Source organism: Leptosomus discolor, chromosome 2 (genome assembly GCF_034619465.1).
Source record: "Leptosomus discolor isolate bLepDis1 chromosome 2, bLepDis1.hap2, whole genome shotgun sequence".
Lineage (NCBI taxonomy): Eukaryota > Metazoa > Chordata > Aves > Leptosomiformes > Leptosomidae > Leptosomus > Leptosomus discolor.
In genome coordinates, this window is record NC_141392.1 from 26,245,644 (window position 1) to 26,261,186 (window position 15,543).

General features: G+C 40.2%; 1 protein-coding gene across 2 annotated transcripts in view; it reads left to right on the forward strand.

Moving 5' to 3' along the window:
• Positions 1-810: 810 nt before the first annotated feature.
• The window catches only part of VRK2 (VRK serine/threonine kinase 2), a 45,458-nt gene continuing 30,725 nt past the window's right edge, over positions 811-15,543 (forward strand). For both annotated transcript variants that reach the window (XM_086460797.1, XM_009946090.2), the window contains exons 1-6: positions 811-946; positions 11,808-11,863; positions 12,365-12,434; positions 13,251-13,338; positions 13,477-13,585; positions 15,022-15,114. In XM_086460797.1, the coding sequence (XP_086316923.1) occupies positions 811-946; positions 11,808-11,863; positions 12,365-12,434; positions 13,251-13,338; positions 13,477-13,585; positions 15,022-15,114 (552 nt within the window). The remainder of the gene's footprint in view (positions 947-11,807; positions 11,864-12,364; positions 12,435-13,250; positions 13,339-13,476; positions 13,586-15,021; positions 15,115-15,543) is intronic.

Consider the following 15,543-nt stretch of genomic DNA (forward strand, 5'->3'; position numbering starts at 1 on the left):
AACCCCTGTAAGCTAAGATTTCTTTTTGTTTACCTCAAGCAGGTAGGAGCCTGATCCGCCACTTCTATATCCGCCACTTTGGGGGGGCGGGGGGGGAAAGTAGTAAATTCCTCACTGGCGAAGAGCAGCTCACAAAGCGGCAGTGCCGAAGCGCCTAGGGCGCGGGCGGGCTCGGGGCCGCCGTCGGGCTCCTCCGCCTCCCCCTGGAGCGAAATGCCGGCGCCTGAGGGGGCAGCGCTGCGCGGGAAGCGGGAAACCCCGCGCGCCGGGCCCCGCCTCGCTGAGAGGAGCGGGGCGGCTGAGGGAGTCCCGCCTCGCCGGCGGACGGGCAGGGCGGGCAGAGCCCGCGTCCCGGCCGGGACTGGCCCGGCCCTCTCCCCGCCCCGGGGTTTCCCGCGGGAAGGCGGCAGCCGGCCGCCGCTGCCTCCTCTTCCTGCTGCGGAGGGGCGCTCGTCACCTAGGCCCGGCCTGCGGGAAGTTCCTGGCTGTGAAGTTTGCGGCCGGCGCCGGGGGGAGGCCGCGGGGGACGTGCGGAGGTGGGTGTGGGGGAAGCGGGCGGTGCGGCCGAGCGCGGGCCGCTTACTGCCACCGTCCCGTCGGCTGTTGGATTGGAGGCCGCTGCGGGTGAGCCGCTCAACTGAAAGGCCTTTTAGCTCTGGGGTGGGTGAGAGCCCGCCGCCGCCCTGGGGGGATCACCGAGGGAGGCTGCGGAGCCCTGCTCGGTGCTTGTTGAGCAAACGACATCGAGGGATATTGTTTCTTCTGACAAAAGTCAACTTTTTCTTTCATTTCCCACCCTCTCAAGGTGCGATGCCGCCTAAGGATCGCGGTAGAGTCAAGCTGCCAGTTCCTCTCCCAAGAGACATGATCCTGAAAGACACTGAAGGAAAAGTCTGGAGGCTGGGCAGTCAAATCGGCCAGGGAGGATTTGGCTTGATCTATTTAGGTAAAATGCTGCTGATAATTAAGAGGGTGACGTGTAAATTTCTTTGTAGCTTTTTGACATGAATAAGACAGAATGGGTTTGAAAGTTACTGTTGTTTATGTGCTGGTGGTTGGCTGTGTTGAAGTGCGGTTTTCTGACGCTTGCAGCGTCCTGTTAGGAATCCTTGTTCAGAAGTGTTGCTGATGGTGCAGCATCACCGTGGGCTCTCCAGCTTAGTTTGCTGGCTCCTAGTGCACTTTGCTGTGGATCTTGGGCGGGGTAGGTAAGCTGCTGCTGTCAAAGACTACCAGAGAGCACTGCTAGGTGATGCTCTTCAAAGTAATGGCAACGCTTTCATTAACCACTGCTTTGGACTTACGCCAGTCTTATGCTCTGGAGCGCTCTTTGGGTTTCCAGTTATTGGAACTGTTATCTTCTGGCCAAGAATAAATCAGTTTTCATCCAAGAAACGTTAACAGTAACAATAGTTAGCTGGGTATTGCCTCTGAATTAAAACTTTTCACCAGAGGTGGAAATGCTGTCCTTCATTTGCTCTAGCCTAGATATGTTTTTGTGTTTTCTTCAGAAGAAGCTGCCGCATTTCACTCTGTGTTTTATAGGGATTGAATTGTTCTGAAAGGCAGTTTGTAAAGCATTCTGGGTCACTGGAGAGGATAGAATGTATGTTATGATGGCTGGTCTCTGTGAAAGAGCAAATCCTGTTTTCAAGGCTTGGGTTTTTTTTGCAGGGAAACATACGCAGGCAAGCTAGTCCACAGTGACTATTAAGGACTGAATTGAGCTTATATTAAGTCAGCAGTAAAGAATTATCTAGAAGCAGTTTAGTACATCATCTCTGGAGCCAAACACGATCTTTTTAAGTATGTAAACTCTCTGGAGTATTTGATAAGCATGTCACTCCTATCCATAAATTGATTTCCTTTTATGCATAAACCAGCTATATCTTCTTTTTTTTAAGATTTTCCTTTCTGCCATGGAAAATACAGTTTTGATTGTTTCCCACTCTTGTTTTTTTTCAGGTGATCTCTTAATGGTGTTTCCTTCATATTGAGTGCTTTGTCAGAAAATAATCTGTTAATACACTGTTATGCAGCATGAGCTTTCCACTTAGTGTGACTTCCAGATTTGTATAATGAGACAAGTTTTCATTAGAACAGGCATCGTGTCATGTGCTTTCTCAATTCTTTTGTCATTAGTAACTCCTTCCAAATATGCAGCGCTGTGCTAAATTCAGTGTGGTTTCATGCAGGTGAACGAGTTGTCCATCAGTGTCAAATTGTACCATCAGACACCTACTGTAGAGAGAAAAAGTGTGCGTTTTCTATAGAAGGGTTAGCATGTTTGCTCTTTTCATATTTGCAGACATGAATGTGGCACTTGTGTGCCACTGGTTTCTTAGTGACGGGTTTACTGAGATCTTCATTACATCTGTCTGGCTGTCTCATGGTGCTCATCTGCTTTCAGCTGTTCGGGAACATTTTATATTGCACTGAAGTGTTCTTCCTCTCATTTTTCCCTCCTCATGTCCATTATGGTTAATCACAAAGAAGTGAGTGGCAACTGAAGGCTTGTATTTTATTTCATGGTGTGATAGTCCTGTATGTGGTCAGATGTTGCTTCTCTAAAGTGGTTGCCCAGTTGTACTGTTCTTCCAGCTATTAGCATGTGGCTGTGAACTACAGGAGAGTGAACAATTTTACTTGTGCATCTGGACTTAAGTTGCATCTAGACTTCAGGTTTGAGTGAAGAAACTTTATAGGGGGAAAAAGGTGTAAGCTGTCACTTCATTCCACTGAATGCCTGTGTAAATGAAGCAAAAGTATTTCACTAACAACCTAAATGCCACTGCTGCTGCTTTTCCACAAAGTAAACGCGGTCACTGAAAAACCTGGAGAAAACCGAGGCTGTATGTATGTTCAAAAGTAGTTTGATGTAACAGAAGTGAATGAATAAATGACAACAGTTGGTGGGTATGGCCCTGCATCTACCGTTTATTTAAGTCGAGGGTTTGTTTTATTTTGGACTAGGTTTGGTGTGGTCTGCTGCACTGAAGTTCCTCGCCAAGTGCATAATTTGAGGCTGTCTGAAGGAACTGTTTCGAATCCTTATGTTGCTGTTAGTTGTTGGTATGCATCTGATAGGTTCCTGTAGTGGAGTTTCTGGTTTAGTTTCCTTTGGAATTGGTACAGTTCACACATACCTAACTGCTTTGCAGACTGAACCAGTAGGGATGACAGGGGTTACAGCTAACTGAGGTTGCAGAGGAGTCAAAGGCTAGTGCACTTTTAGAATATTTACATTCTTTTTCCTTTTGATATATCTGATAGCTTCTTATGGCCTTCTTTGAAACATTAGTTGGTTACATGGGAGAGATGCTGTGCATAAAGCATATATGAGATGTTACCATAAAAAAATGGACCTTAGCATGAGCTGAGAAGTTAAAAGAAAGACTGGATAAAAGAAAGACAGACAGAAACGTGCAGAGGGCTCCCATGGAGAGGAGGGACTGAGGGAACTGGGGATGCTGTGCAGAAAGCAAGCTTGTAGTGGGTGTAGTTTCCCATGTGTAAGACAAAAAATGTGTTTCTGAATCATTCAGAATATAGCTTTGTTGTTTGCTGTTGCAGTCAGATCATACCGGACATTGTGAGTGGTCTAGCACGGGGGATTCAGTCAGTTTCATGCAGGTTTGATTAGTTTTCTGCCTGATCACACAGACCACTGAGGTGATTTCATATATTGGGGTGTTTATTGCAGTCTGGGTCCCACTGAAGTGAGGAGGAAAGCAGTCAGTGGATTAGTTGAGAATGAGAATACAATCTGGGACCCTTAGTATTACTATTCTGTGTTTTTTCGCAAGTGACATGGGCGAAGAAATACAGCTGCCACTTTTATAATGGTATTTGTGTTTGTTTAATCTCTTCTTTTGGAAGGTGTAGTGAATGTTACATGTAGCACTGAACTGAAGGCTTAGTTCTCCTTGTAGCTCATCCTAAAATTAAAAGAGGGAATGGGCAAGATTTATCCTCAAGTACTGACATTGACCGAAGCTTTCTTGTTTAGTCCACCTCTTTATCTCTGATACATGTTTGTATTATGTAAAATATACCATTCAGTAGCTTTTTTTTGGGCTGATCCTACAAAAGAGTTCAGGTGTCTGAGAGACAGTGGGAGCGAAGCAGATGACAGACCTTTGAGAGCAAGGTATGGACATTTGGTGCTGAGAGGCACCTTCTTCCTCTGTGCCATTCAGACTAGTTTGTGGTGTGTATACAGTGAGATGTGAGAGGACCACTAAACTTTCAGTGAGATGCTCACCCAGAAAGAGCTGTAGAGAGGTGGGCCAGACAGGAGTGCAGGGAGATTCAACTGCCTGCCAGGTATGAACAGCACAGCCCTTTTATAAAAGTAAAGGTTAACTTTGCTGGCTATATCTTTTAATAAGTATTTTTACAGTAGTAGTGTAAAGATTTTGATGTGCGTTGTTATAGCTTAATTTCCCATTAAGGGTACTCCATACTCCATTAATCTATAACAATGTTCTTGAGAAATTTTACAGTATCTCTGCACAATATATTTATAAGGGATGCATTCCGTGGAAAGTTCTGTTACCGAATCAAAGCTCAAAGCCATTTACTGACCCTGAGCCCTAGGATGCAAATAGTCTCTTCAGGTGCAGGGCTTCTAAACTTCCAATTATGTACGTGGAAGTTATCATTGTCTACAAGTTCTGTCCTGCCTCACAAATGGTTTCCCTGTTTTTCTAATTATTCTTTCTCTTTTCTGTTTGTGCCATCTTGTCTGTTTCTTTGTTGACTTGTTTCTTCCCTTGGATTCCCTTTGATTATTTTTTTTTTTTTTTTTATCTTGACCAGAGCAAACCCAGCAGCAGAAAGCTTACAAATACTGATTCCTCCCAGTGCTTCTGAAGAGGAGAGCTTCCTCTGCTTCCAGAAGCAGTAGAAGCCATCTAGAGATGTTCTTTCAAGCATTGCTTTTGTTGTAGCAAGAGCAATGGATCGTACACTGGAATTAACTGTACTGTTGTATGTTAGAAATTTTGTTTTATTTTTGTTGCTGGTGCTGATTGCTGTTGGGTGCCTCAGACAGAACTTTTAACCCATTGGTGAGGGGGAGCAGAATGGAGAGCAACTGGGGAAGAATGTGACAATATTGGTGGTCTCATGGCTAGTTTGTAGTCCTGTGGAGAACAGTGGCAGTATATTGGAAAATTAAGTGAGAGTTAAGGAGGGTGCTACTGAGAGCCTTCCGTTCTCTCATTTATCTTCCTGATCACAGTCAGTAATTAACATCAGTCTTTATATAAATCATTTGCTAGTCCTGCCGCAAGCACTCTATTAATGCACAATTTGGACTGAAAATTTAAATGCAGAAAGGTCACACAATGTTTTGTTAAGATTCTGCTGTCACAGTGAAATCTGCTGTACACAGCACTGTCTACTTGCAGGCTTCTTACTCATGGAAACTGATAGTTCTGTAAAATATTTATTTTATATATAGATGTGTATTTATATACATGTTTGTTGTAGTGTCTCTTACAATAGGACTTATTACATTGTAAATGTGTTTTAATTGTATTAGACCTGTATGTTGTAGTGGAACTTTCTAAGTGATGGGTGAAAACTAAGAGTTTTGAAACCTTATTTTGTAGCTGGCTTTGCAGCAGGTGTTTATGTGTTGCTCTTTGGCTGTTATTTTTGTGTGTGGTTACAATATGGGAAGCTCAGGGAAGTACACATTGATAAAGTTATAATTGGTGATAATTCTGCCCTGCTTGGAGATATGGCATCAGTATAGCCAGCACACTATCCTTCTCCTTTTTCTTTACCCCTGCCCATTTTCTGAGAAGAGGCAAAGAATATTTGCTTGACCAGTAAACAGTGATTAAATGAGTGAATATTGCTTTTTAATTAAGAGAGGGAGCTCTGCTGCTGGTGGAGATAGGGAAGAGGTGTGGTTGTGGCCATTTCTGCTTTTAAGCTTGGACCATAGTACACTCTGCCGTTGATATTCTGAGGCCTAGTGTTCTGGGAGTCGGGATGAGGTGTGAAAGAAGGGATGTTTCTGTTTCAGAAGGAGTAATTTCTATGGATAATTTGTTTAGCTGTGAGCAGGGGTGTACATGTGTCAGGGAAGAGAAGCATTGATGGAAGGACATTCTGTCATTGTCATACTGTTCATTCCTTGGTTTGCATTAGGAAGCTGGCTTTAGCAACTGGTTCTAGAGAAATGAAGTACTTCAACAGTTGCTTAATTAACTTCATTGAAAGTGTTTGCTATAGTGCCGCAAATGAATTAAAAATGCTGTAAAAAGGATACTGAAAGATATAAATTCAGCGTGATTTTTATAAACTCAATGGAAAGAAGAATATTAATAGCAAAACCCTGTAATTAATAGCACTCGCGGGTAGCTGTCTGGTTAGGGATGGATTTTTCCTAAGTTTCAGATGTTAAAATGCATTTCAGCAAAGGTCTCGTTGTTCTTGCAGGTGTGAACCTTGGTTTAAAAATAAATTCATTGGCAGGCAAACACCACTTCAGGAAAGAGTCTTGACTATTATTCTAGTCATTAATACTAAACTGTATAAATATGGATATAGGAAGCAGATTACCTAATTTTTCACCCTGTCTGTAGGCAAACTAAATGACAAATTTAGCCTGATTTTGCTACTCAGTGGTTACTTAGGGCTGACCACAGGATCAGCCTGCACCATCTATTAAAGAGGAAATACTCCTTACCTCAACTAGTTCTTGTTGCTGACTGCTTCCTCTTGAATCTTTCCTCTTTCTTCTTTTTTCGGTCCTCTGTAGGCTAGAAGTCTTAACTTTGAAAGCATATCTTGTTTTTACACAGTTATCTAAAGCCTGTTGCAAAGCCTGCAGCTGTCACTACTGTTACACTTTAGTGTTCTGCTACATAATGTGTTGATTTGGTGTTTTGGGGTGTTTTTTGTTTGTTTTTTTTTTTCCCATATGTATGGACCTGTGATTTGGGAGCTGTTGTTGGGCTCTTCATTAGTCTACCTTGCGAGAGTTCTGGTCAGGGACTGAGACCCTGGCATGCTAAGTAAAACCAGAAAGTCAAGAGAGCAGGTTTGATTTTTTTTAATTATTATTATTTTTTATTTTTCAGTGGGGGATGTATTGCTGAGCAGTGTTATATGGAACAGGAAGAGCTTTGGATGAAAGGTAGGGTACCTGTTGCCTTATGGAGGGCACTCCCTTCAGCTGTCTCTGGCACCTGTACCCTACTGAAACTGGCGTAGTATCTTCTGAGTGGGCACCGTGTCAGACTAGCAGATGGGCTGGAGCAGAATCTTGCCAGAAAACAGTTTTGCATCAAGTTTTAAATATTAGAGGCCTGGACTCCCACCTGAGAGTGCTGTAAGAGCAGACCAGGCATAGCTTTTTCTGCCTGGGGTAAAGGATGTGTCATACCTGTTCCAGCTTAGAGTAATGAACTTTGAAAGTCAAATAGTGGCTTCTGTTGCTGTGGAATACAAAACTTTGGCTCTAGTCAATCAAGATTAAGGTCTCATAGAAAGATGAGTAAGAAATGAAGTGAATTTTCCTACCAGTACCAAATGTTCTTAACTCTGAGGCATTTGCAGTTATCTGCAAAACAGTTTAGCACAATTTTCTACCAAAACTAGTTTAGTTACATCTTGTGGAAGATGGTTTCGCAAGCATGGTACAGGGGGCTATGTGTATGTAATTTGTATAACAAACTCTACATTCATAAAGCTACCTAGAAGAATAATCTAGGAAAAAAACCTGTTCATAAACACGACTCAGAAAAGAGTCTGTCCAGGAAATGATGATGCATCTTTAAAGTAACAATATGAGCAGAGAAGCAGGTCTACCTTAGGCTGCGTTAAAAATGGACTGTAAACAGCCTTCGAGCTCTGGATGTTTCAGTTCTTGGGAAATATTGGATATTGCAAAGGTCGGGGGGAAAGCAATGAGTTTTGTTCACCTTTAAATATTTGCCTTAGAACCCTCCATATGTAGGAAATATTTGAAGTTGTGTGTTAAATGGTAGATGCTACTTTCTGTTTATTTGTACATTTTGTTTTCAGTAACTGTATTCCTGCAATTTGTTGTTTGGGTTTTTTTTTATTGTTAGATTCTCTGAGCAACACTCTCCCCCTTTTGTTAGCCATTGAATTTAACAGCTCTTAGCTTGACTTAAATGGGCTCAGAATTTTTCCAGCTTTTTTTATTGTAGCCTGTAAGTTTGAAGAGTGGTACTTTTGAGGTTAGTTTTTATTTCTGCAAAAAACTAAGGTGACAATGTCGCTCTTCAGGATTAGTTAACCAATGAAACAAAAAGTAAAAATAAAATATTAGCAAGCTGAGAACTTCTGAAAATAATTTTATTCATTGCCCAAACAAATATATCCTCAAAATATCCAGCAGTGGCAAAGACACCAGCTGTGGACAGGAGCAGGGATGTTTTTCCAAACTGCCAAATCAACGCTGTTTTCTTTTCCACTGTGTAAACTTTGTCAACAAAACTGGTTCTGTGAGAGCCATTGAAAATATTTCACTATATTCCAAATGTGACTGCCACAAATTAACTGCTTAAACTACAACAAGCACATTTGAACTGGCAAATAGAATTGGCACGTTTCTTTGTCAGACTGTGTGCAATTGTGCTGTGTGGTTGGAGGAAATCGCAGTTCATCCAGAAACACCCTTTTTTTACCATGTCTTATTAACATTTAGAAAGCTACATTAATTAAGGTTGTGGCACTTAGCAACAAAACGGATGAAATTCACGATTAAAGTGGGTGATAAGACTATAACTGCCCTGCCTGGGTGGAACTAGGGAATTCTGGACATGGGTTATTTTGAGGTAAGTTATCTGCTGTGTTGTGTAGGCACAACAGTTGGAAATTATGGCAAAGAATGTGAATCTTAGAGAACTGCTTTATTTTGGTGGATTTTAAATTTGTTTGCTTTTGACTGACATCGTAGCTGCAAGGGGAGGAAGGGAAAATAGAGCTGTGCCCTTTGCCCTTTGCAAATGTTTTGTGAGACCTGGCATGAGATAGAAACAGCCACAGTCTCCTAACACAGCTTCATCTTGCGCCAGTGTTCCCAGTTAACAGTTATGCAGACAATGGTTTTGATTGTGTGCATATATCAACACCCCTCCCCCAAAATGTTTGCAGTTATCTGCAAAACAGTTTAGCACAATTTTCTACCAAAACTAGTTTAGTTTTATCAACTAGCTTCTCTAGTTGATAAAAGCAACATAAACCGTAAACTGGGAACTCTCGCTTTTGTTATGCTATTTTAAGATATCCTTTGCAGACATAATCTCGCCGTATAGAGCTCCTGGTACTCTATGTATGTTCTTATATGCCATCGGAGACCTCCTGCCTATCAGCATTGCTCTCCTGCCGGGTTTCTGCTTACTGTCCTGCAGTCTAGCATTTAACTGATTGTAATATTATAAATAGCCATGTGCTACCACACAGAACGAGGCTAGCACATGGCTAATTACGAGTATACAGTAATTAACTATGAGCTAAACTCGCAGGAGAGTATGTGGTGGTGGTCTATGAGGTATGTAATCAGACTGTTTGTTAAACCTTGGGAGCCTTTCCAGTCTGTTAAGTAACTATACATAGTAATGAGACAATTTTTTAAAAACCGTTTATGTTTATTTATGGACAAAAACCAGTCTGTCTTGTTTCTGAGCTGCGGCTAAAGTATTGCTGCCTGATATATGAATGGTTAATTGAAAATGATGGAACAAAAGGTATGCATGCAACTTCTGCTTACATGTATGTGCGAGATTAATTGTCTAGACATTATCTGTGTAAGTTTAGTGTGTTACTCGTTGTGAATGTTATGCTTTGTTTCATGTATGTGCAGTAAAAACAAGAATACCATTTCTCATTTTGTAGATTTAAATGTCATGGTACTTGTTTTGTGGAGCATCTGTTCCTGTATCTTGTTCAGCTTTGTCTGACTCTTCTCCCTTTTAACGTTGTAATGATTGCCAGTTAGTTTTGGTTTTATTTTTCTTCAGGATGTTCTTTCAGTGTTTGTTCCAAAAAGCATCCACACCAGCATAATGTAAGAACCATGGGGGTTAGGACCTTTCACTGGACTACCTCCCATTAGTTGCTTTCCTTCATTACCCTGACAGCTGTTACTGTCTGTTCCAGATTACCATGACTGAGGCCTTTCTTTATAAAATGTCAAGATGTCTGTAGGGAAGTTAGATCAGACTCTTTCAAATACATTTAAATTTGATACTTCTCTATATCTATTAAACCTCTGTCAAGTAACTTGGTATTAAAGTACATTTTCTTATACACAGGTCCTTTTCTGATCTGTGTCAGTAAGGGAGCACATCTAATTCTGTTTGGGTAATGTGATGTTGTTGAGTACAATGAAAACACATGGGATGTGTTCCTTTAAACTAATGTCTTCATCTATTAACACATAGTCTACATGTGGCAGAGAAAGATAGTCTTAAGCACCTGTGCCTTAATTCCCAGTTCAGTACAATAGTGTGGTAAGAACGAAGTCTACCAAAATTTGCTTTCTGGTTGTATGATAGTTTTACACTGCATTCTGAATGTGACTGCTACTTGTTTGAGTCTATGGATAGCTCGCACCTTCCAGAGCTACTGTTTTAGGATATGTTAATTTTATCTTAATGTGTTACTAGCACAGAAGCGTTCACATGGGGAACTGTCAAGCGGAAGGCAGTGGGGACCCTGTGGGTGTTTGGGGTGTGTATGCTGCCAGATTCAACCCAGATGCTGAACAGTATTGAAGGAAGATGGCAGCTGAAGGATTCTGTTCATTGTAAAAATGTTTTTATACCCTGACCATCAAAAATTTAAGCTTGGATGGTTTGATTATATCCAAGTTTAGTTGATTTTTATTATGTGGATAAAAGTAGTCTATTTTTGTGTGTGCTGATAGCTGAAGTGTTTCACACCTGGACTGTTGTTGGTATTTGATCATTATAAGAAGTTTGAAAGGGACACTTATTTCCTAGGAACTGGAACTTTTTATTTTTTTTCAGTGATGATTCTAAAAGGTGATTTAGTCTCATTAAATTTTAATCCCAGTGTAGCTCTGTGTAGCTTCAGTAGTATCAGAGAGAACTGATAGTTCTGTCAGGGTCAGAGGAAAATAGGATTGCATTGTCTGTGCAGAGAGGTTCTGTCTCCTGGGCTGTAATTGGCACATGTGGTCAATTATTGTTTTGAAATCTCTACTTGCACTAAGAGGCACAATCCCTCATCTTGCCTTTAGACAGGTGATGGCTGTGCTATCACTAACTTAGACCAGTGTCTAAATAATGTCAGAATAGAAATCAAGGTTCTGGGGCCAAATTAATTTGTAATACAGGAAAGCAGACAATCCTGTCTAGAGACATAATGTAGGTCATAACTTTTAAGTGGTGTCTTTGTCACGACAGTGGATTGACAGCAACCAAATATAGAGGTTATCCGATTGACTGGAATGACTTAAACATAGTCTGTTATAATGGAATTCATCATTGTGGTGCAAACGTGCAATGGGGACATCCTGCTTAATCCTTAATTAGCATCAAGGGAGACTTCTGAAAATGTGGGTTGAAATTGCTTCTGTACTTGTTGATTAGAACTTCTGTGCTTCTGTGTTGTTTTCATTTTGTTGTTCTTTGAATGTGGCAAAACTCTGACCTTTAAAAGCAGGAATTCAGACAAAATATTTGGTATCTGTGTCATGTATTTTTTTGGCCACCTTATGCAATGTTAGTTTGGTCTTTGCAATTATGTTTTGTTGCATATAGCTTGATCCCAATCTCTTTCTCATTTTGCAGCATCCCCTCAAACTCATGTTCCTGTAGAAGATGATGCAGTGCATGTAATTAAAGTGGTAAGGTGTAGATCTCATTTCTGAATTGTTAACTTCTATTCAGTTCTTTCTCTTAATTATGTATTCTTACTTTCAGCATTGTGTCTGTGGTGCATGCTTGTGGCTTTTGTTTTTTTCCCTAATTTTTAGTATCTTGACATACTTTTTCTGCTTGGGGATATATTTAGCATTTCCATAACACACAGTATTTCCTTGACTTGATTACTGCCCTCAACAGTTTAGTAAGGAAAATCTGACTATGAACTTAAACAAACCTGATCTACAGTATTTCTGAAAATAATGTCTTAAATAATTCTTGAAAGAACGTGTTGTTTATGAAAATGTGTTGCCAAACAGCTTTTCTTTTTATCTACTTACTAAAATTATGTTTAAGATGCCATGATATATGGGATGTGGACAAAAAAAGAGAGGGTTCATCCTCTTCAAATTTCTCATATGCTTTTCTTTAGAAACTGTTGTCTTTCTAATGCGTTTTATGATACTTTGTTTATTTCTCAATAGGAATACCTTGAAAATGGCCCCTTATTTTCTGAACTGAAATTTTACCAAAGGGCTGCAAAACAAGAGCATAGTAAGTAGTATATCTGTTCTGATTCAGGTAGATAAAAGGAGCAGTTTGGGTTTAACTGACTCTAATAGGAGCTGTTGCTTTAGAGCTTGATAGCAAATTCATTTCATATACACCTAATTAACCCAAGTTTGTGCTATAATAATTTTAGATGGCTATAGGTTTCTTTACTTGGGTGTGATCCTTGTCCTTTCTGATCAGAAGGGTGCCAAATTTATTATGTGCACACTTCAGAGTGCACAACAATGAATGGACTCCAGAGAGAGGCCAGCCTTGGAACAGAGGTACTACATGGACTAATTGATGACGGTATTTCTGCTAGTAACTATTTCCATGTGCAGAGCTAAAAGTGTGTAATCATCGCAGGATTTAGTAGTACTCCAGGCACTTGATTCTGCAGACACTTAAGCATGGATGTGATTTATTCATAGGAACTGTCCTAAAGACTTTAGATGACTTAGATTGCTGGTAGACATAAGCACTTTTAGTAGCTTGAAGCATTCTGTATTGAATGAAGTAGAGCTTCTAAAGGAATTGTTTCTTCAGCTATTGATAATTGCTTCCCCGTCTTCTAAGGGAACAGAGTACCACATTGCTAGAACAAAAAGCCGCTTCTTGTTTTGCGCAATGTGGAGAACTCGGTGTTCTGTTATGGTCTGAACTGTGTGCTGGCCAAAATTGAGTGGCCAAATAAGTCTCATTTGTTTCATTCAAAGTCTTGGCTTGATAGCTAAAACAAAACCAACAAAAAACCTCACACCAAACCTGAAATTTTCTTGCTACCTTTAACTCAATGTTATCTTTTTATTATTATTTCAGTAAGAAAATGGATGAATTTCAAAAAAATAAGATGTTTAGGGATTCCAGTGTTTTGGGGATCAGGCTTGGCTGAGTACAAGGGAAAAAGGTAATAAGATGAATTGTAATTAAGCCTCAAATTGAGTGAAGATCCATTTTCAACAAAATGGAGATAAGTCCTTTCAGTCTGACACAAACTTGCAGTCTTGTCTTAAAGGATTCCTCCCTTTTATACATTTCCTGGTAGCTATAGATTCATGGTGATGGAGAGACTGGGGGAAGACCTTCAAAGAATCTTTGAAGATTGTGGAAGCAGATTTAAGAAGGAGACTGTTCTGCAACTTGGGGCACGAATGGTATGTACAGAGAGGAGGAAATTGCTGTGTTTCAAAGTTGCTGAGTTCAACTAGAAAATTATCTTTCTAATATAGTTCCTTTAGGTAGCTCTTGAGTTTAGAATTAAACATATAACTGCTCTGTATTTTCTTACTTTTCATCTTTTTTTAAAAAAAACTAAAATGGGTATTAAGTAGAAAATGAAAACTCCCTGCAGACTGGAAGTTGGTGGGCTCAAACCAAAATTTTTTCTAATACACCATACACTTCAAAATGTGTGTCTAGACTGAGGAGTGTAAGCCTATTCTCATATGCTTTAACATGTATTGATTTTTTTTTTTTTCCAGTGTCTGAAGGGTATTGTATTAGACATCCATATTTGTCAAAGTTCACAATTGCATGTCTGAATGCAAAATTTTCAGTGTTTGCTGAACACACTGATTGTACAGGCCAGGATTAGGCTAGTCTGCAAATAGCAGTTTTGTTTTCAGATGTGTGTAGACTGGCACATACTAACGAAAGATTGTGTAGGTGCTCCTTTGTAATATCATTTGTGTTGTGAAAGATGGCTATTACTGAGCAGAGATGCACAGCAAATGGAGTAGGGGCAACGGTCATAAGTTGCAGGAAAAGGAACTCTGAGTATAAAGGAAAAGTTTTTGCAGAGTGTCTTAGCACTGGAACTTAGTGCTTCCCAGAGGCTGTGAAACATCCATTCTTGGGGACTTGTAAAACTTGACTATTCAATCTCTTGTACAACTTGATCTAACTTACATTAGTCCTTCTTGAAGCAGAGGGTTTAGACTGGCCACCTCTAAAGTTTCCTTTTAACCTAAATAATAATAATAATAATTAAAAAAAGAAATTAAGAGCTTTCGTAGTCACATAATTGACAAACTTGTAACATGCTTTGTACTCTCCAAAAGCTGGGATTAGGTTGTCCTTTGTATGAGTTGCCAAGTGCAAATGTGTTTTTTAATAACAATTAGAGCTATTGTACCTCAGTAAGGAGCTGAAGGAGAGTGATGATGCAGGGGGGTGGTGACATGAAATGCAGGTCATATAATAACTGGCAGGATCAAATACATCATAAACCTTCTGGGCTGATGGAATATGTTCTTTTTAAGAGCTTGGTGTTGTCAACATTTCCTCCAGTGTTTATAAAGTACTAGTTTCATTCTTGCTTTGTGACCTTAGAAGCTAGTACTCATAGGTGGTTGCACAGGGATACCTCATGGCAAAATGTGGCTTGTTTGTGATTTGCCATTGGCTGTGTGCCTGGTGGAATAGACCCTGTGGACAGAGTGGGTAGTCCTTGTGCTCCAACTCAAAACAGATTTGTCAGTTAGTCTGTGTATCCCTTGGTTTCACTGTGTGAGAAATATTCAGTGGTAGGGTTAGGGGCAGAGTGGAGAAGTTGATGATGTTTTCTCTTCTGTTCTAAATCCTTTCCTAGCTGGATACTTTGGAATATATACATGAAAATGAGTATGTTCATGGTGACATTAAAGCAGCAAATCTACTTTTGGGCTACACCAATCCACATGAGGTAAGCATGTTTACTTTTCTACACTGTTACTCTAATGTGTTTATAACTGTTTAACGGTTTTAAGTTATGTATATTCTGCATTAACAATTCACATATTAAAAGAAGTTTGTACATGAACATTCACATCCTCTCACAATAGCTCTGAGAGTGGATCTGTGGAGCTTAATGTCTGAGAAAGAAGTGGGGTAAAACTGCCTTCTTACCTTTGTGCTCTGCTGACTGGGGTACTGATATGGATGGGTAAACTAATCAGGAGTGTAAGTTAGAGGACCTAATTGCTGCTCTAGGTTATCCCAGTTTAAGTATATTAGTAGAGTTTAAGGATGTGGCCCATTGTATTTTCATTCCTGGGAAGTTCTGACGTTCTAATATTGTCATGAATTGTGTTTCCATGCTAATAAGTCTTATGAAAAAGAGAAAAGGACATCT